This window comes from Pollachius pollachius, assembly GCF_949987615.1.
Source record: "Pollachius pollachius genome assembly, chromosome: 7".
NCBI lineage: Eukaryota > Metazoa > Chordata > Actinopteri > Gadiformes > Gadidae > Pollachius > Pollachius pollachius.
The window spans coordinates 25,177,595-25,199,588 of record NC_136940.1 but is presented as its reverse complement, the minus strand read 5'-3'; the positions used below and the strand labels follow the sequence as shown (position 1 = coordinate 25,199,588).

The following is a 21,994-nucleotide window of genomic DNA, read 5'->3' as shown; positions in this document are numbered from 1 at the left end:
TGATCTCTTCAAATGTGAAAGGAGAGCGTTTTCACAGCACACACACACACACGTTTATTATTTTTTAACGCTTTTATTGTAAACCATCGACGTCCTGGTGAATCCGGGCAGACGATTTGTCATGAGGCGGACAGAGGGAGAGAACGGGGGAGAGTGACAAGGACGAGGAAGAAAGGAAGGGGAGGGGAGCTGACATTAAAGCAACACAACAAGGAACTAGACGAGGAACCAGGAGACACAGCGCCTCATTCTATCATCTGATAACTGACCGAGCTAATGGAGCGAGGGGAGATGTGAGATCACTGTATCGCCTCGGAGGGTCTCGTGCGAACATCGTCTGACGCCGCGGGATTCGAACCTTTCCGGGACGGTTCGGTGATATGGGTGAGAATAATGGAGCCGGGCTATTAATTATGATTCTCAGTCAAACATTGAGATGAGCAGCAGGCCTCGTCTTGCGGGAGGAAGCGGTTAATTAGACGTATGAACAAAGGGATCGGCGATAGATGGAAGTATGATTCATATCATGAGCGTTTGGGGGATATCCAGACTATTGTGTCTCAGAAGGATTATTAATATCACTAATGATTGTTTTCATGGTGTATTACGAATATGACGACGGCTTCCATTAGGCTACCTGCCACTGAAGTCACCGGGGCGACACAAGCTTCTGTTTTTTTTTTGGCGCTTGGAATCATAAGTCACTCACAATTATAACACAACTACACATAAGTGAGTGGCCCAGCGATTACTGAACGTGATGTTAGTCAGAAAGTGTTTAGGGCTGTTAATTGAAACCGAAACCCGTTCTCCTTACCAAGGTCACGTGTCCAACAACACAATAGCCTCAAGGACGCTGAGGGACAACATCATAGTATGATAATAGTGCATATGATGTGTGTGTTTATATGTGCGTGTGTGTGTGTGTATATGTGTGTGTGTGTTTGTATATGTGGGTGTGCGTGCGTGTGCGTGCATGTGTGTGCGCGTGAGTGCTTGTATATACGTGTGTGCGTGTATATGTGTGTGTGTGTATATGTGTGTGTGTGTGTGTGTGTGTGTGTGGCCCCAGAGCCCCCCTGCTCCCCACAGGTGGTGGAGGACGGAGGAGAGGAGGAGGAGGAGGAGCTGAGCGGAGGGGAGGAGTCTGAGCTGCGCTCCAGCAGTGGGCGTGGCTCCCTGCTGACCAGGAGGGGGATCACCCTGAGGGTCCTGCTGAAGGACGGGCTGGTGGAGCCAGGGGACGGGGCGCTGACCATACACTACCTGGTACACACACACACACACACACACTACCTGGTACAGTACTAACTATAACTACACTACCTGGTAATACACGTGGTACAGTACCATACACTAATACACCATACACTACCTGTTAATACACCTGTTACTGTCTTCACCGTACACTAATACACCATCCCCTACCTGTTAACACACAGTACACTAATACACCATACACTACCTGTTAATACACCTGTTACTGTCTTCACCGTACACTAATACACCATCCCCTACCTGTTAACACACAGTACACTAATACACCATACACTACCTGTTAATACACCTGTTACTGTCTTCACCGTACACTAATACACCATCCCCTACCTGTTAACACACAGTACACTAATACACCATACACTACCTGTTAATACACCTGTTACTGTCTTCACCATACACTAACACACCATCCCCTACCTGTTAACACACAGTACACTAATACATTACCTGTAACGTTAATGTACTCCCTACCTGGATCAGGATCCTTTTTAAGTTCTTCGTCTCATCGTTCTCCTCCCATCTCTCCAGGGGAAGAAGTTTGTGGGCGACCTTCTGACGGACGGTAAGATTCGCTGGGTGGAGACGGGGCAGATCTTCAACTCGCCCAGCGCCTGGGCCACGCACTGCAAGCGCCTGGTCAACCCGGCCAAGAAGTCGGGCTGTGGCTGGGCCTCGGTGCGCTACCGCGGACAGAAGCTGGTCCAGTACAAGACCAGCTGGCTGCACAAGTACCAGCCCAGCGCCGACATGGTGAGCAGCTCTGGTCCACCGCTGGGGGGGGGGGGGAGAGGTCCTGGTGTTGGTCTGAACTCTGTTGTGTTCCCATGGGGACCAGAGCCTGGTGAGTGAGGAGGAGGACGAGGACGATGAGGAGGAAGGGAAGACGGCCGTGCTGGCGGAGGAGAAGAACAAGAACTCCAAACCAGGATTACACGGTACGAACTGTTCTGTTACATCAGTGTAACGGCGAATCAAGAACATTATTGTATAAAATAATGTTATTATTTTAGTTGAACAATATGTAAACATAAAAGAACAATGCATTCATTTATTAAAAGCAAGTAAGTTTATGCAGAGGTTTATCTAGTCCCCACCCATCAGCTTGTGAAGGTTCTAGTCTCCACCCATCAGCTTGTGAAGGTTCTAGTCTCCACCCATCAGCTTGTGAAGGTTCTAGTCACCACCCATCAGCTTGTGAAGGTTCTAGTCTCCACCCATCAGCTTGTTAAGGTTCTAGTCACCACCCATCAGCTTGTGAAGGTTCTAGTCTCCACCCATCAGCTTGTGAATGTTCTAGCCTCCACCCATCAGCTTGTGAAGGTTCTAGTCACCACCCATCAGCTTGTGAAGGTTCTAGTCTCCACCCATCAGCTTGTGAAGGTTCTAGTCACCACCCATCAGCTTGTGAAGGTTCTAGTCTCCACCCATCAGCTTGTGAATGTTCTAGTCTCCACCCATCAGCTTGTGAAGGTTCTAGTCACCACCCATCAGCTTGTGAAGGTTCTAGTCTCCACCCATCAGCTTGTGAAGGTTGTAGTCACCACCCATCAGCTTGTGAAGGTTCTAGTCTCCACCCATCAGCTTGTGAAGGTTCTAGTCTCCACCCATCAGCTTGTGAAGGTTCTAGTCACCACCCATCAGCTTGTGAAGGTTCTAGTCTCCACCCATCAGCTTGTGAATGTTCTAGTCTCCACCCATCAGCTTGTGAAGGTTCTAGTCACCACCCATCAGCTTGTGAAGGTTCTAGTCTCCACCCAACAGCTTGTGAAGGTTCTAGTCTCCACCCATCAGCTTGTGAAGGTTCTAGTCACCACCCATCAGCTTGTGAAGGTTCTAGTCTCCATCCATCAGCTTGTGAATGTTCTAGTCTCCACCCATCAGCTTGTGAAGGTTCTAGTCTCCACCCATCAGCTTGTGTCTTATTTTTTAAATCTCAGTGTTTCAACTCAAGCTGAAACTCATTGTTAGGAGCGTGGGCAGACGTGCGTCAGATAAACTCAAGTGTCCCCCTGTCCTGCAGACATCATGGTGGCCCGCCGGACGGACCGCGAGAGGATCCCCGTGAGGTACGGGAACCTGGGCGCCCGCGACCCCAGCAGGTAGAGCCTCGCTAGGACGCTCCCCTAAGTGTACTACACTACGCCCTGTGAGTCAGCGTGTGTGGTCCTGTACTCACCTTGTCCCCCGCCCTCTCTCAGGGACCCCCACACGCTGGTGGAGCTGTCGGCCTTCTCCGCCATCAACCGCTTCCAACCCTTCAACGTGGCCGTGTCCAGCAACGTGCTGCTGCTGATGGTGAGACGGGCCCCCCGAACACTCACGATGCCTCTGACCAGAGGGGTCCCTCCTAAAGGGCTGATTATGGTTCCCGCAACGCGATGACCACGCAGACGCTTCGACGCCGCTGTGAGCCTGTTTTGGTCCACCGCAGCCGCGTCGCCTGCCTCTGCGTCGCCTCAGCGCAAGGTTACATTTTTGGGAGGCGCACGTCAGGCCCTTGCGGTGGACGCAAGGGGGGTCCGCAAGGACGTACAGGGTCCGTGGCCCCCTTGCGTTGCATGAACGTGGGACCGTAACCAGCCATCAACACTCTTGACGGCTCTGACCAGAGGGTCGGTCGTGGCTCTCATTATGGCTCTGCTCCTCCTACGAATCAAGGCAGAGTAGTAGTCTAATCTTGACTAGTTTAACTACCAGGGTGCACTAGTAAATAAAAGGGGCGGAGCCACAATCAGTGTTATGAAAACACTGATTATAAAGCTGTCAAATGGATTCTAGTTCTGTATGTGGAGAGTAAAAGGGAGGTCTGTTACAGGACTTCCACTGTCACCTGACCACCAGCGAGGTGGTAGGCTACCTGGGGGGCCGATGGGACACGACCACGCAACGTGAGTGGATCTGTTCACTAATCAATCGATATCAAACCCTTCTCTGGAAATGAACACCATGAAGTTTGTTGTACGATCCATTCATTGTGTCTTGCCGAAGGTGTTATTAGTTTAAATAGGGTTTAAACCTGGTATTGACTCCGTTAGCCTCGTTCTGTTCCAGTGCTGACGGTGTTGCGGGCGTTCCCGTGTCGGACCAGACTGGCGGACAAAGAGTCGGCCTCCGCCGTGGAGGAGGAGGTACAACAGCGCCCTCTACTGCTGAGACTGATACAAAGCATTTTTAAACCACAACCGTTTCGAAAGTGACTTTTTTGGTTTCGGTCGGAAACTAGAACTCGATTAAGTAAAAGTAGCATACATTTTTTTAACTATTATTGGGGAGATATTGTGTGTGACTTGGCAAAAAAAAAAAGGCTTGATTAGCCTTATTTATGATATATTTACCTTCAATATGGCTGTTCTCCCTATTCTCTCTGTTCTCTTTATTAGGTGAGTGCTGCATGCAGCGCTCAACTATTGTTCTTCATAAGCTTTATTCTTTCTTTCTTTATTATTCTCTACAAACTTTGGGACCCATCTCCTTCCACAATTTTTCACCTAGAGACTACGTTTAAATTTTAAAATATTCATAATAGCTTGGAATCGCGCACTGTTTTCAGATCTTTAAAAATTTTTATACTTTTTAAGATATTCTACTTTTAAAATATTATCTTTTTTTTAACATGGGTATCAATTGGAGGACGGCAGAGCCATCCTCTGGTACTTCAAACTGTTTAAGACGTAACTAAATCAATTTTCAACCTATCTTCGTTCAAACCATTTATCAAATCTACACACTTGTATCTTCAATAATATCCAAACGGAATTTCGATATCATTTAAACTTTCTTCAGAATCACAGTTTCAGTTTCAAACCGTCATATTCTACAGTTGGTCCCATTGAAGCCGTCTGCCCATTCTGACACTAAAATTACTAAGACATCGTAACTCGGTCAAATTCCAACCGTTTACACATCATTCGAACCGTTAAAACACACACACACACACACACACACACACACACACACACACACACACACACACACACACACACACACACACACACACACACACACACACACACACACACACACACACACCAGCAGTGCAGGGCAATACATTAAACCTTTCACATTTCTGCATTTTTAGCAATGCTTTGCGCTTTCCATTCAGCTGTCACTTTGTTTCCAACCATTTACTTTTTCTTAAATGGTGAGCATGTTTACATTGTTTACTCCATTTAGACTTTTGAACTTTTGTTCAAATCCCTTCACTTGATTTAAGCCATCTAACGTTTTTTTATGTCTTAATCTATGTGGCTTTATTAAAAAACTATTTTCAACCTCACTTTGTACTACAGCACTCACCGCAGTTTCTGCAGGAAATGCATTTTCTAGTTCTCCCTGTTCTCTTTATTCTCTGTATTCACTCTGTTCTCTCTATTCACTCTGTTCTCCCTGTTCTCTCTATTCACTCTGTTCTCCCTGTTCTCTCTATTCTCTCTGCAGATCTGTCAGAACCTGTTCATGCGCGGCCTGTCATTGGTCGGCTGGTACCACAGCCACCCGCGGGGCCCCGCCCTCCCGTCGCTGCAGGACATTGACTCCCAGATGGACCACCAGCTGAGGCTGCAGGGATCCAACAACGGCTTCCAGCCCTGCCTGGGAATCATCTGCGGTCAGTAGCTGGAGCTAACCTCTATATAACCCAGGGTTCTGTTCTATCCTAAGAAACAACGAGGTTCTAATGTCGTTATCCTCACGTTGGTGGACTCTCCTGCTGGTTTCAAATGTGTAAAAAGTTAATGATTTACACATTTGTAATACATCCTAGATGAAATAGGCCCACCAGGTAGTGGCCTGATTCCCTCATTTATTTTATTCACACTTTAAGTTCCTCTTCTTGCTGCACCTGTGAGGCTTTCTGGAAAGGAGAAGTAGAGCAATAATGAGAATACTTTCTATTCCGAGGGGTTGACACCGATGCCCTCAGGAGGTGATGCTGCCTCCTCACAGAGGGCTTAGAGCCAGTTTAGAGCCAGTTTAGAGCCAGCTTAGAGCCAGTTTAGAGCCAGCTAAGAGCCATCTTAGAGCCAGCTTAGAGCCAGCTCCACACACCAGGGGAGATCATACGGGTTATCTGGGACAAGGTGTTCGGTATCAGGGCTGATTCAGTCGGTAGATGAAGAGGAGTGGGAGGGGCTGGAAGTTTGGACACAAAGCTCTAATTCTACGTTTCATTTGCAGGTCCGTATTACCACGGAAACCAGGGTGTGGCGTCCACAATAACCCCGTTCTGGGTGGTGCCTCCCCCTGAGGTTAGCTGCCAGCTGTATCCAGCCCTCCAGGGCCGACCGCACTGCTCTCATTCAGTTCACCTCCCCCAAGCCTGCTCCAATCTCTTCTCATCCTGTTCACCTCCCTAAGCCTGCTTCAATCTGTTCTCATTAAGCCTGCTTCAATCTGTCCTCATTCAGTTCACCTCCCCCAAGCCTGATTCAATCTGTTCTCATTAAGCCTGCTTCAATCTGTCCTCATTCAGTTCACCTCCCCCAAGCCTGATTCAATCTGTTCTCATTAAACCTGCTTCAATCTGTTCACATTCAGTTGACCTCCCTAAGCCTGCCTCAATCTGTTCTCATTCAGTTACCCTCCCTTAAAACTGCTCCAATCTGTTCTCATTCGGTTCACCTCCCTTAAGCCTGCTTAAATCTGCTCTCATTCAGTTCACCTTCCTTAAGCCTATTTCAATCTGTTCTCATTCGGTTCACCTCCCTTAAGCCTGCTTCAATCTGCTCTCATTCAGTTCACCTTCCTTAAGCCTGCTTCAATCTGCTCTCATTAAGCCTGCTTCAATCTGTGTTGCTGTGTTAATCTGCTTCTATCCATGTCTAAAAATGAGCACCCTGTTTTATCTGTTGATAATCTAGTCGTTTTCCTCAAAGCAACGACCCAACGACTACGGCATCCCCGTGGCGGTGGAGGTCACGTATGTCCAGGACAACTTCCTGACCAGCGACGTCCTTAACGAGATGGTAGGATGCCCTGATGGCATTCACACGCAGTGGAGATAACGCACACACTGCCAGACCTCAAGGGCGCACACAGGTCTCAATGTGTGAGGGCGTAGAGTCAGGGAGGATTTAATGACGGCAGCTGTTACACACGAGTAATATGCTAAGGCTTGGTTCCTCACAGCAACAATACAAGATAGAGTAAATAAGAAAATGTAAAAATAAAAATATGTAAAAGTAATCTCTGACAGGGTGAGGTGGGACACCGACGAAAATAATCCCGCTTATTATACTTCTACTAACTGAAGAAATCAATCATTTAACACAGAATGACTAAAAATATATATTTTGTTGATTTAAAAAAAGATTTTATTGCTTCTGCTAAAGATAAGTCTGTTAGAATCTACGGCTGGATCTGTGTCTATAGCAACGGTCTGTGACTCAAAGCAGTTGCCTGCTGTTCAGAAATACAGGCCGTAGAACGCCGCAATAGACCAATCAGAATCAAGTATTCAACACTGCTGTATAATAAGCCTTCATAGCGTAAATGTGACCTCCGTCCTCCTAGATGCTGCTGGTGGACTACTACAGGACCGCCCCGGACATCGTGCAGTTCAACCAGTACTGGTGTCCTGACACCACCATGATGGATAAGATCAAGGTACCGTCTGAGGACCGGATGTTTACGTCTCATACGATCTGATTCCCGTCTGTCTCTTTCCCCTTTACAAATTAGTTTATGACCTTTTTTGGAATTTGTGTCTAGCGTATATTTAGCTGTTTTGCAAAAAAAGCGTTTTGTGAATAAAGTTTGATTAAGATGTCAGGTCACGATGGATATGACCTTTGGGGCTATTTCCTGTTGTCACGCCGATGTCTGTAATGACTTCCTGTTGTCTCCTCAGGGCTCCCTGAGTGGCCACGCCCCTAAAGACCAGGCCTACTCCCAGATCCTCGAGCATGTTTACAGTCAGCTGAGTATCTCGCAGTGAGGGACCAACCCTGTGTGTGTGTGTGTGTGTGTGTGTGTGTGTGTGTGTGTGTGTGTGTGTGTGTGTGTGTGTGTGTGTGTGTGTGTGTGTGTGTGTGTGTGTGTGTGCGCGCAAGGCCGCTCTGCATTACCTTTCCGAGGCGTCCTGTGCTCTGAACAGCCCCATCGTACGATGTGAACACTGTTAGACCCACAATGCCTCCACTCGTGTTAGCAATATGTTTCTTTGGTAGGACAGTGTCAGTGACTAGAGCGGTATCCTGTCCGCCTGCAGTGAGTCAACGTGTAAAGCTGTGGCCTCCAAGTGGTCCCCTGATGGCTTCCTCTGCTTCCGTGCGAACCAAATCAGACTCAATGACTAGAATTAATCCATTGTTAATGCCGGGAGCACATTGAACAGGATGCTGTTTCCAAATTCAGGAGACCAGGTGACCTCATCAGTGGTATCAGGCCGTACATACTTCGTGTTATTGGATCAGAACATAAAGTGGTAGTGATACACGTCTCGGCACATCTCAGAACCAAAGTTTTCTTTTATTTACCCTTTTAAGGTTGCTCACATTGCGAGTGACGACGTCTCTCTGGGCTCGTGGACCTATTATACATTTTGGTGAAAACGTGGTGGTATAGGCACACGGTGCCAGAGTTGTATTGTTGATATTGAATGTGTAGGAATGACCGATAGACCTCCTAGCGTCACATAAATCATACGCAAATGGTTTAATTTGCGGTTATTAAAAAGATGATTCGCCATAGCATTGGCTTTACACTTCCTACTTTGGATCAGTTCAGACGTTCTTGTTAGGCCAGTTTCCGTTCAACTCCATCAGTGTCAAAACGTTCAGCGTGCAAAATGTTAATGTTTCTGAAGGCAGCAGTTGTATTAGTCAGCTCACTAGTGGTCGATGGACCAAAGGATGGGTGTGGGCCGTGTGTGTGTGTACGTGTTCAAACATGACAACTGTTTCAACTCTATTGGTTGAAACAGCAAGTCTTTTTTTATTTAACCTGTACTGTATTTATAAAAATCTGTGGATTGGGCGATGCAGAAATATGGAGAAAGCAATGCCTTATAAAACCTGCTGATGACCTAAATAAACATTAATTTCAGACACTGGAATCCCTTCGATTGAGATTTTGTTATTTCTTCTATAAGACTGTGCATCAGCAGCCTGGTGATGGCTGCTGATGCACTGAGCTCCACCTAACCCTGCTGTTAGGTTACTGAATCTAATATCCATCTATATTCAGGAAAATTCTCTCGATACGACAGCATTGCAATTATTTTTCTTTCTTTATTAAAAGAATGGGGAAGGTTGACAAAACAAGAAGCATGTACAAATATTTTGATAATAAATCGCAAAGTATTGCCGTTAAATGTTGGACTCATGACATAAAAAAACATGGAAAGGTAACTTAAACTAAAACATACATTAACAAGGTATCATATGAGACTACATGCAAAGTTAAATTTAAAAATGGCTAGGGTCGATATGAAAAAAATACTATAGGAGAGACAAAGTGATTTTCGCGGTGTAAAAAGGGAGTATTCTAGCTGTCCGATTAAAACACACATATATAACTCTTTAGAAAAACAGGGAGACAATAGACTGGGGGCACGTTTCTGAACACGGATCCAAACCAGTTCCAGACACCGTTAACCAGCGTGCACGTCAATGTGGGCTGAGTTAACCACTCGGCCCTGTCTCATGTGGGGTCTGTGACCGTGTACACATGCACTACGTTTGTACACAGCAAAGTGCCATGGTGGGAGGAACAAACAATACAAAACAGGACAGAATAAACGGATCAGGTCAAGAAATTCATGACCATTTAAAAAGTCTATATTATTTTGGTTATTATTAGTCACGTCGCCACCTCCCTTTTTCAAAGGCACTAAAACAGCTAAGCAAAGGAAGTTTGTTTCTTGTTGCCCTCCTATAATACAGTGAGTCCACACCAAACATCCACTCTGAAGCCCTCCACTATTACCAGTGAAATGTACTGTAGATGAGACACGTAAACATGAGGGGAGAGGGACAGAGGGAGAAGAAGTCTCTTAAAGTCCCCCTTGGATCCTTCATCATAACCACCAATCTATACATAACTTAACTCATCTGCCCGGTTAAGTAAAAAGAGTTGGCAGAAAAGAGTCATGCGACATGACAGGGTAAGAAGACTTCTAACGGTGGACCTTTCCCTTTAAGAACTCCCTTTTCAACCCCGGTCTCTCCCTCATACACAGTCTGATGAACCACTGAACCAATCGGCCCAATGCATTTAAGACACCATCATACAGGAGAAGGTGGAGGGCAGACTGTATACAGTGGGGTGGCTCGTGGTGGATGGGATATAGGAGACACTGCCTGCAGTGTCCTCAGGTCCAGTGAGTAAAACCTGGTAGACTAGTGTCATAAAGAGCAAGCAGGCGCTGAGAGCAACTGCTCCGGTCGGATTACAGTCTCTAAGTAACCGTTAACAGGCCATGGTGATGCAAAGGCATCGCGTGTAGTACAGTACAGTAAGTACTGTGTAAGACAACAGGAAAGTACTGTGGTTTTGCTGTCAGACCTATCGGAGAGCCATATGGCTGACGCACCCTACGTATATACCTATATACCATACATATATACCAGACACATGGTATGATACACAGACAGTGTACTGATTAGTGGCTAAAAGTTGAAGTGAAAAACAGGTGCAAGAAGAGCATCAACTTTGGGTCTGGGCGTCACGGTGGAGTTGTCTCACCGTCGAAAAAACACAAACGCACGCTCGCGTGAATCTCATTTGAGGACCAAGGTGCGTCAACAAAACTTTTGTTTTCACAGATCTGGAACAACGGCACAACTCTGAAGAATTGCTGCGCAGACGGCGAGACAAAAAGTTATGAGGAGTAAATACTGAAATCCTACCAGGACCGTCAGAGAGGTCTGGTCTCTGAGGGTGTGATGGAGGCCGGGGCCACAGCCTCGGTGTCACTCTGTGGGGAGTGTCTCTGGATCTTAAGATAAACCCCGAAATGTAGAACGGATTTTGAGGCTCATCATTGACCGAAACCAAAAGCACAAAAAAAAAAAAAAAAAAACTTCTAAAAACAACAAGTGTTCAGACGTTCGACCACGTGACCTATATGTGCAACTTTACGCCTGGTGTCATAATGAGTTCAGCCAACAGGGGGCGTCCAGAGGGCAGCAGAGTCAATTCAATTGACTCGGCTCTGCACATCAATTAAAACCATATTGTTTATGAAATGTAGGGGAACAATAAAGTCACCTGTTTGATTTATGAGTCGTACTCTTGTCAATTAAAAAAATGAAGTAACGTTTTTTTCTCCTCAATTCAGCTGTTCAGAGGAAAACATGATTTCATAACGAGTTGTCTCAGACGAGGGACCCTCACCTTCTGACCTCGTTGTGGGAGTGGTCTTTATTTTAATACATTTCTCATCTGGAATGTGTAACATCATCGTCTTCTGAATTTCCCTTCAAAGTCCCGAAGACAGAAAGAAGACTGTAGTATTAATGAAGATGATTCCGTGGTGGACTAAGATGAATTTTCTACACCCCATATCTAGCTTCACCCTCATCCCTCTCTCTCTCTCTCTCTCTCTCTCCCACCCTACCATGACTTTAGAGGGGCAGGGCCACCAGCACCTCCACGTAGTTAAGAGGGAAGAATCCTGATTGGCCGTGCAGCATGCCCTCATACCAGTTCTCGTCGATCTGATTGGTCAGCGTGATGATGTCGCCCTCGCGGAAGCCCAGCTCGCCCTCGTTCTCCGGGTCGAAGTCGTAGAGCGCCTTGCAGCTGGGCTGCTCCGGGACTGTGGACACACGGAGAGGAGAGGACTTAACATCGCAGTCATCACAACATACAGGCATGCTGCACGGGACGCATGCTGCACGTCGCTGGTGTCCCCTTCAGGGCTGCAGTCCACCGGCTGAGGGAATGGTAAATGGTCTGCATGTATACAGCGCTTTTCTAACCAGTGGCCACACAAAGCGCTTCACAAAACTGCCTAACATTCACCCATTCATGCACACGTTCACACAGCCAGGCGACAGCCAGCTCGTCGGGAGCAGTCAGGGTGAGGCGCCTTGCTCAAGGACACCTAGAGAGACACACACGCTAGGAGGAGCCGGGGATCGAACTAGCAACCTTCCGGTTACCAGCCGACCCTCTCTCCCTCCTGAACTACTGCGGCCCTTCTTCCCTTCATTGCTCAATACCCAACCCACAACCCACAAATGACCAACCCTACTGAACACATCAAGGACAGTGTGGGATCATTTTATAAATGATGTTCTGATGACCGCCAGACGTCAATGAGGCGACCTACTGTGTGGTGAACATCACACACTGTCCATCGCTGCTGCGGAACCGTGGATATCCGACTATTTTTAGGAATGTACCGAATGCGTGTTATTCTTCCCGAGAGCATAAATCATTTTAGGGAGGGAAAATATGTCTTAGGTATTTCAAACACTTCTCTGGATGACCGTAAATTGGAAAACTTTGAGAAGAATGTGGTCGGCTTCCTGTCTGGACCAGAGGAACAGACAACATTGTTGTCGTTTCTGTCCAGGCTGTGTCTTTATTAGCCGACTACTTCTTTCTCCTTGTTTTCGAAGATTTGTACCCCGTGCAACTGGTAGAGTAACCCCCAAAGCCCCGGTGTTTGAGAAACACTGCTGTAGAGCACTGCCAGTGTGACCGACCATCTGCACACCACATCTAAAGGGCCAACTTTAACCGGTGGAATATTCATGGGCAGGGGCTGGGTAATCATCGCCACAGTGTATCACCACAATGACTTGTTGATTGTTCACCGGTTGGCCTTCCTAACAGCCCAGAATGTTCCCAGCCTTGGCTTTCCTCTCACTTTCAAACAGCGGCGTAACACGCAGACAGGAGCCTCGAATAAGGGACCTCAGCGCCCTCTCTCTCTCTGCGTTTCAATTCTATTTTTCTATTCCCCGTCAGGTGTGGCCGCTGAGATATCCGACCAAGGCCGCATTGTCAGGTAGTATCCGGTGGCACAACTTCAAACGAAGGGCTAGGTCGATTACGAAGCTAACTTCAACTGGTCGGCTGTTGTCTCCTGACCAGGGAGCGTTTGATGCATCCCGTGTGAGCGCTGGTGACTGGTCCGGAAGATCCGCAGACAAACGTCTCATTGAAGTTGAACCGGCGACGTGTAAACAAAGTGTCACCGAGCCTGAAAGCCTATCAGTCCAGCGCGTGACCTTTGGTTCTCAGACTTCATTTCTGTTCATCCCACAGCTTCTTCATGTGATGGGGCTTTTCCTCTCTCAACAGCCTCCTCTTTGTGTCGGTTCCTTTCTCCGCAGGTCAGTTTTGTTCTGCACATTAGACGAGGAAACCAGGAAGTGTCGAGTCACTCGACTCCTCGCTTCTCCAAACAGAAGATGGAATCATCACACAACGTCCTTGTGATCCAATCATGAGGACAATGTTCTGAACTCTTGAGGTACTACACACTCGCTCACACACACACACACACACACACACACACACACACACACACACACACACACACACACACACACACACACACACACACACACACACACACACCTCCCTTGCGCCACTTCTTGAAACAACAAAGAAAACATGACTCTGGTGCTCCCGAAAATCGGACCCAGAGAAAACGATGACGACGTCGCAGGAAACGGAAACAAGGTCATTTCCAGAGAGGGGGGCAGCCAGATGAGAGTTGACCCCATTACCGCCCTCACCCTCCCTCCCTCCCCCATCCCTCACACGCACACACACTCAATGTCCAGCACACACACACACACATGTATAAAGACCCCCAGCCCCTCTCCTCCTCACATGAGCACACACACACGCGTTCTCACCCGAGTTGCGTGCTGGAGGCGGGGCCACCGTGCTGTAGTCGCCGTTCGATTGGTCGTTGTCTTCGTAGTCGTAGACAGGCTTGGGTTTGGGAGTGTACTCGCGGCGCGGTCGGGACTGGGCCTCATTCATCCTGGAGACAGAGAATAATAAATGTTATCAACCCACTAGGATAAGATAGGTGTGTGTGTGTGTGTGTGTGTGTGTGTGTGTTGGAGAGCACCTCTCTCTGAGTTTGTCGGACAGCTCGTCCAGCACGGTCACGGCCTGCCGGTGGTACTGCAGCTGAGACTCCACCAGGGAGGACAGCTGGCTCACCTGCTCCACCTGCTGGGGTCCGCCACGCAGACACACAGTCACACACACACAGTCACACACACACAGTCACACACACACAGTCACAGTCACACACAGTCAAACGCGCAGCCACAAACACATGCAGTCACGCACATACACAGACACACACATATGCATATAAGTGCGTGTAAAACACAGAAAGAGTCACCCCCACCCCCTCCCGCAGGTGAAAACATGCGTCCACCCCTGTTGATAAACAGCCCTATATCCTGGTTAATAAATGACTCATGGGAGCTTTGGCTGAATGCAACACTGGACTTAATCAAGCTGTGTTTTGTTTAAACTAGAGGTCCTCACTGATAGAACTGTTTACGATCTAAATAGAGGATGTTGACGATTCAGAACAGTACATTAGCTATAGCACACGACCCAGTACAGTAAGATACGTCAATAAAAGGAATGACGCAGTCAAGCTTGATTTACTCCCAGTGAGGGTAAGGAATGACAGACAGAGAGGTGAAGACATTGCCTGAGATTGCAAGGAAAGTGGGATGTCAAGATGTGTTGATGCTAGGTAAACAATCAGTAAAGGAGCAGGGCAAGTTAATAGCCCTAAGAAACACGAGTCAGAAGATATACATAATCACCCTCTCCCCTCGGATATACAGCGCACACACACACACACACACACACACACGCACACACACACACACACACACACACGGGGGGGGGGCTCACGTCAGTCTCCAGCAGGTTGTACATGCTGGTCTCCGCCACGTCTTTGGACTCGTGGAACTTCTCGAGCGCCTGGCGGATCTCCAAGTCGGGGATCTTTCCCTGCCGCTTCTTCTTGTAGTCGTAGTCCAGCCGCCGCCCCTCCAGCTTCTTCAGGTGGTGCTGGGGACGGAGGCACACGTTGGGGGCTCACAGGTGTTGGCATCACGGAGCCCTGAACCCCCGAGGCCGGAGGGTTGAACTCGTGGGGAGGCTGCCCTTGAATTATAAGCGGCCCTGCTGCTGACGAGCCGGCTGACGCCCTGCGTGGTCGACTCCACCGCCGGTGTGTCAATGTGTGCATGAATGGGTTGTAAGTCTCTTTGGATAAAAGCATCAGGCAAGTCTCCTAAGTCTAAACTTAAACGTAACCGTTAGACGAAACGTCCTCTTTGGACTAGGAGATAGACGTTTGTTTTTTTTTAACCTTTATTTAACCAGGCAGATCATTAAGAACAAGTTCTTATTTGTTAGCGGAAGGGTTAAAAGGGGCAGTGAGAAAGGATTGGTTGGAAAGGCAACAGCACACAAACACAGCTGTACCGACGTACAACAAGCACGAGCGAAGAACAGGATTACATAAACAGGGCAGAATGCCAAGAATAAACTTATAGCTAAATAACAATTGTGAAAAACATTAAAAAAGACATATATCAGCAGGTATGGGTGTACATATTTTTGTTTGACTAGATGGGTCACGAGTATTGGCTTTGCTTCGTCAAAACTCATCGCTAACAACCGTGAAAGAATGGATAAAAAAAAAGCCCCTAATAAACCAGGAACCGAGGAAGGGATGGAACACAAAATACAAATGGGAGCAGAACCGGTTGGCCGTGAATCGGTGAGGTCTGACAGAAAGCAGAAGTACAGGAGCGTCCGCATAACGACCAGAGCCGAAAGTTCCCCAACCAAGCTTGTGTTTAGAACCAGAGTGGACCCACGTGAAGGGCCGTATTCGTTGGGATTTCCCCCTAGTGACCCCCTACCTGTATCTCCCTCAGGTCCTTGTCACAGAGGCCCTGCAGGGGGTCAATGAAGTTCTGTTTGACGTCGATGTCCAGTGAGTCCTTCACCTCCGCCATCCTCCTCATGGAGTCGCCCACATCCACCAGAGCTCCCCCTGAACACACACACACACACACACACACACACGGATAACCAATCACAAACAAGAACACGATGGAAGCCCAAATAAAGTAGGGCAGTGACAGTCGTTCTACAAGCCCTCCTTCTTCCGGATGGATCTTCACATGGGACCAGTGGAGCGTTGAACGTCACCCGCAATATACCTGACAGGGATCAACTCAAACCACCAGTCGCACCACCAACCCGACGTACCAAAGTTGGTGTCTTCTCCCAGCTCCCGGCCGTACTTGACCATGCACTCTCCCAGCAGCCCCTCCGCCTGGGGGTAGCCGGGGTTCTTCACCTGCCCGCGGATCTTGGACATCGTGTTCAACATGGACAGTTTGGCTCTGGAGGCTGGTTCAGGAGAGGGAGGAGGAAAACCAGTAGAGAGTGAGCGAGGGAGGGAGTGAGGGAGTGAGTGAGTGAGTGAGTGAGTGAGTGAGTGAGTGAGTGAGTGAGTGAGTGAGTGAGTGAGTGAGTGAGTGAGTGAGTGAGTGAGTGAGTGAGTGAGTGAGTGAGTGAGTGAGTGAGTGAGTGAGTGAGTGAGTGAGTGAGTGAAAGAAACAGGGAAAATACAGTTCAATAACAACATTCAGAATGAAGAAGGTCTGTTTCAACAGTCGGTAACTATGGGTCACTGTTCTTCACATGCTTCAGAACATGGCCCTGTGCAGAGCGGTGTTGGGGGGCTGTGAACGGTTTCCATGGAGCTCTGTTTTTCTCTCACCTGGGTTGGGCTGGAGGTACTCTGACGTTTTGGAGATGACCTCCACCACTGCTTTACTGGTCACATCTACTTTCTAGATAAACATGGGAGGGAGGACACACACACACACACACGTCAAAGCTTCACAAGCGACACACATTATCAAGGAACAAACAGTACAACAACATGCAGTGGTGAAAACTCGACATAATGTGGAGTGGCTGCATTATTAAGTCGAGTCAGCATGAGACTAATTAAAGATGTGAAGCATATGTACAGCGATGCGAAGGCCAAGTGGTTGCAGGGTGGTAGGCAGCCTGCTCAGGCTGAACGGTATTTCAGTCCCCCAACTTGTTTAGATGACAATCATTCCTGAGGTCTTAGAGACAGCCTAACGCATCAACAACACGTTTGGAGCACACAGTCGTGAAGCAGAACTGGCGTTCCCCCTCTCCACACAGACATGATCAAACCTGTGGGACACGACCCTCTCACCCCGCGACCCGGGACCATGAACTGCGGCTGCACGATTAATCTAATCGCAATCGCGATATCAGCCTTTGCGATTGTATAACCGCAAAAGGCTGCGATTTAATTTAAAAAAAAAATGCATTTTCTTATTTATTCCATTTATGTTATTTAGTTGTACTATTGAGAAAGCCTAACAAATTTCTGCACTGCAGAAATGCCTTTATTTTGAAATATACATATTTTTTATTCTTTTTTTAATTTGGTAAAATTAAATAAAATGTTATTTTGAAAACAGTAATGTACACATTTTTAGTTTTTGTATTTTTTAATGCTAGTTTAAGTTTGTATGTTTGAGTTGAGAAATAAACAGTTTAAAATTATCAGCAATCTGTGTGCATTTTCCTTGATAACCAAGCAAGTAGACTCATGACACCATTTGTTTATTATATCGCAAATCGCAAATCGCAATATTGTCCACAATAATCGCAATATGACTTTTTCACCAAATCGTGCAGCACTACCATGAACCCTCCGGTCCTTTGTCTCTGCTGTGTGTGAAAACAGTGGTCACTTGCGAGGGGGTTTAAAGTCTCTTACCCGCTCCAAGTCTTTGAACTCTTCGTCTAATTTGGTTCCCTCGGCGCCGCCCACTTTTTCACTCACCATCTGCCAATCACAAGAAGTGAAAGTTCTTCATAACAGAATTATCAGAGAATTCTAGAGAATCGGTCTGCAGAGCTGTGTGCTCAGGTATGAAGGGTTATGATTTTAAAGTCACATGCATTTTCATAACAAGCAGTGAATTCTAAAATGCAACAGAGCAAACATCATCATAGAAAACCAAAAAAAAGGAAATAACATTTATCCTACAACGGCTAATGGCTTCATTTGTGTTTACATTGGGTAGTTACAGTACATATCGTGCTTCAAGTAACGCCAGTACAAACAACATCAATGCACAGGGGAGACGATCAGAGACAATGGTGAGTTATTGATTGCAACGTTCCTATGGCAACAGAAACTTTGCTACAGATAATCAATGACACAGTGCCATTTTAATCATGCTGATAGAAGTTGACCGCTTAATCTTTATTAGACACACAAACAAGAAATCCCCTTTTCATAATTTTTCATATCAGCGTTTTGAATTAACTGTTTCAACATGTTGACTTGTAACACTTTAACAAGACACCATTTAACCTACATAATAACTAAATGTTTGATTTCCACTTTGATAACATCATCATCAATATGCAACCATAATTAAACTCTTCATAACATTACAACTATGGCATAGCCATGATACAGCATTGTAATGAATCTATAACTCCACAATGCTAGCGTTTAGGTAACTTAAAGAGAGCTTCCTTAAGAGTTACGCAACATGTTGCACAAGTTAAGCCCCGGTCCTGGGGAAGTGGGGGGGGTCCACTCCAAAACTAATGACATAGCCCATCACATGCTGTAGGCACTGTAGGGGGCTTCTCATTACAACTGGTGTTGTTTTGTTCCTCCCCTAAACGGCTGAATCAGGACGAGGCAGACTGTGTGTGGGACGTGTGGCCCTAAAGTACCACCAACCGAGAAGAGAACCACCCCAGCACCCATTAAATGGAGATGTAACTTTGGTTTAACCCAAAGACGACAGAAACATGGCTGCAATCGGGACGCGGACACAGAGTTTGTTTAATACAATTGGTTACAATGAGGAATTCCTGTGGTCTGTGTTAAAACACATGACAGAGATACCCTGAAGGCACTGAGGTCACAAGTAAAAACAGAGCCGCCGCACCCTAATTACTATCATCTGCCTTCGGTACGCAACGCAAGACAAACCTACAGGCCATCGTCTCCATACATATCTCACTGAATCCATACATTAAAAGACACATGGAAAAACACAGAGTTGGATAACAACTTGACCTGGTCAGCATAAATATGCTTGAATATAACTATATGTATAACAAACAAAAAGCCCACTGAATATTTAGGAACCAAAACATGAATGTCAATTGTGTATAGTAAACCTTTCAACATCCCCATCCATATTTCATCTGGATGCCGAGAGGGGAACTAGTACATCATGCTGTAGGCATCCCAGCACCAAACTCAATACATTGACAAAATATCTCCTATCAACAGCATGTATGACGGAAACATTGACGACATCGGTCATTTTCCACTGAGCAACCACGATGCTATTGTAAAAAAACTGCCAAATAATAACGAGGTCAGTAAGTTAAGGACGTTGTTATTACAGGAGTCGGAATTAATGGAATATACAGCGAGGCAGAGCAGGCACAAGAGGGATGTACAAACACATGCCGACCCTTATTCAACAATCTGCCTGCTTCCTGCATACCTCAGCAGAACCCTGACAACATAAAACAGCTGCCATTACTTTTTTTATTACTCTGGCAAAATGCAGAGAATAGGCAGTTTACTCATAATAATATTGCACAATAACTTACTAATAGTGTTCTCAGAGGGATGCCTTAATCAATAGGAGTGCACAGATGGATGGGCGGCATATTTCAGCGTGTGCCAATTCCAAGTGCTATTGGCTCTCTGGGTTCTGGCAAGAGCAGGGCCTGCACTGCATTGCAGTTCTACAACACAATTAGGCAGGCATGATTCTTACATTCAAAGCAGGGTCTTTCTTTTTTACACAAACATCACTGCAGTGGTAATCCCACCACTTTGAATGATTCAAAATGGTCTTTGTTTTTATCGTTGAACACAACTGGGAACTGGGCTGTTCCTGACAGGAAACTGGGCCAGCAAGCAAATGTCTTTCCTGCCGAGATCAGCCGGGACAGGAAGACCCAAAGTGCCCTCATCGTCGACCCTCTCTGAGATCACTGATTTAACCCTTCATCATCAACCCTGTCTGAGAACAGATTTAACTGAGATCGAGAACGGTAACCAATCGCATCTACATCTCAGTATGGACACAGACGTCTGTATGACATTGTGGGTGTCTTTGTGATTGTCTTTCCAGCTGTGATGCAGACATTTCAACTAGTGGTATCTCACATTGTGAAACCAAAGTACTTTTTACTAACTTATAATTTGAACTAATGCATTGTATAGAATCACACACAATACGTCTCAAATCAGCCTACATGTTGTCTGGTCTAAATGGAGCCACATCTTTCTCCAAACGCCATGATGGCTGCTCATATACCATGCCAACGCAACCATCCCTTATTTTACAACATTTCAAAAACTTAGTTTTACCAAAATCAACATGAAATTAATATTTGAAGAGGAGATGTTATCCATTATTGAGATCACTGTTTAAACGGATCAGCAGACGATGGACGCCTCCACTGTTCTGCTAAACATACCTCCATGCATGTGTGTTATATGTTATGTGAACCCACAAAACAGATGATTATCTAGTATGATCTAAAGAGTGAAGGTCTCATGAACACATCTCTGTCCTCCTAAGAGTGAAGGTCTCCTGAAAACATCTCTGTCCTCCTAAGAGTGAAGGTCTCCTGAACACATCTCTGTCCTCCTAAGAGTGAAGGTCTCCTGAAAACATCTTTGTCCTCCTAAGAGTGAAGGTCTCCTGAAAACATCACTGTCCTCCTCAGAGTGAAGGTCTCATGCACATCACTGTCCTCCTATCTCCAGCATCTGGAGTCTGCAGCTAGCTACTGAGATTGGTGCTAACGCGATGGGGACGTCAGTCCGCCAATAAACCGCACATTTATTGAAGTATCGATAAGGAAACAGTGAGCTAGATGGTTCAGATGGCCTGACAGTAGGTCACATACTTTACAAGAGACACATAGGAGCAGGAGACCCATCCGGAGGGTGAAGTTAGTCCGCTAACGGCGTTAGCAACTGTTGCTAGCTGCGTTAGCGGGCTAACGGAGTCTGAAAGTTGAGAAGAAAAGTTTCCTCAAACCTGGCTGGCTTTGTAGAACTGCTTCTTAAACCCCGCCACCGACATCTTGGACCGGACTGTTCACGACACGTCCACGGAAAGTGAAACCGAGGGGGATAAGTTGTTGCTCGGTGTTTTTTTCTTTGGTGAAACGGTCCGGTGGAGAAACGCGGAGGAGTGATCCCGGAGTGCAGCGTCCTCAGGTCGGGACGGCGGCCACGTCGAGGGTCCCGAGTGGGGATCACCGGAGAAACTCAGCGAGAACACTTATAGAATGGGTATCAAGTGTGCAATTTGCTCGAAATAGGCATTGACAAGCGGGTTTACATAATGGGACAATATTTCTGCAGCGCTGGCCACGTTCGAGAAATCATATTCCTGGTTCTGCTGTCATTGCATTATATGTGCACAGCGCCCCCTGTCGTATTTATTAAGAGACACAGGTCTGGTTATGGAGCCAGGGGACTCCATCTGGTGTCCCTCAGGTCTCAGCATGCTTACTAGCAGCTTCCGAGGGGAGGCAATAACGCCCCATATAATCACAAGGATGCTCTACAATAGACACATACTATTCTCTTACGTTTAATCCTATTACACTTGCAAAAATAACATCAAATCCTAGA

The 21,994-nt window shown here is 46.7% G+C and overlaps 2 protein-coding genes across 4 annotated transcripts; one reads left to right on the top strand and one right to left on the bottom strand.

The window, feature by feature from the left end:
- Positions 1–228: 228 nt before the first annotated feature.
- On the top strand, positions 229–9,334 carry mpnd (MPN domain containing). 3 transcript variants are annotated; one of them, XM_079740377.1, is made up of 13 exons: positions 229–384; positions 1,073–1,269; positions 1,810–2,031; positions 2,117–2,216; positions 3,302–3,347; positions 3,480–3,576; positions 4,097–4,169; positions 4,333–4,409; positions 5,719–5,887; positions 6,457–6,527; positions 7,140–7,244; positions 7,792–7,884; positions 8,129–9,334. In XM_079740377.1, exons 1-13 carry the CDS (start codon positions 381–383, stop codon positions 8,213–8,215), a joined length of 1,341 nt encoding a protein of 446 aa, XP_079596503.1. In that variant the 5' UTR covers positions 229–380; the 3' UTR covers positions 8,216–9,334. The 3 variants fall into 3 exon arrangements, with proteins under 3 accessions (XP_079596503.1, XP_079596502.1, XP_079596501.1); XM_079740376.1 differs by having other exon boundaries at positions 3,302–3,380; positions 7,155–7,244; XM_079740375.1 differs by having other exon boundaries at positions 3,302–3,380.
- Positions 9,335–9,534: 200 nt separating this feature from the next.
- Positions 9,535–21,746, bottom strand: sh3gl1b (SH3-domain GRB2-like 1b). Its single transcript, XM_079739857.1, has 9 exons — positions 21,393–21,746; positions 18,071–18,139; positions 17,024–17,096; positions 16,507–16,650; positions 16,155–16,288; positions 15,133–15,291; positions 14,321–14,427; positions 14,100–14,230; positions 9,535–12,040 (listed from the first exon to the last, which is right to left on the bottom strand). The coding sequence occupies exons 1-9, from the start codon at positions 21,435–21,437 to the stop codon at positions 11,847–11,849; spliced, it is 1,056 nt and encodes a 351-aa protein (XP_079595983.1). The 5' UTR covers positions 21,438–21,746; the 3' UTR covers positions 9,535–11,846.
- Positions 21,747–21,994: the final 248 nt, after the last annotated feature.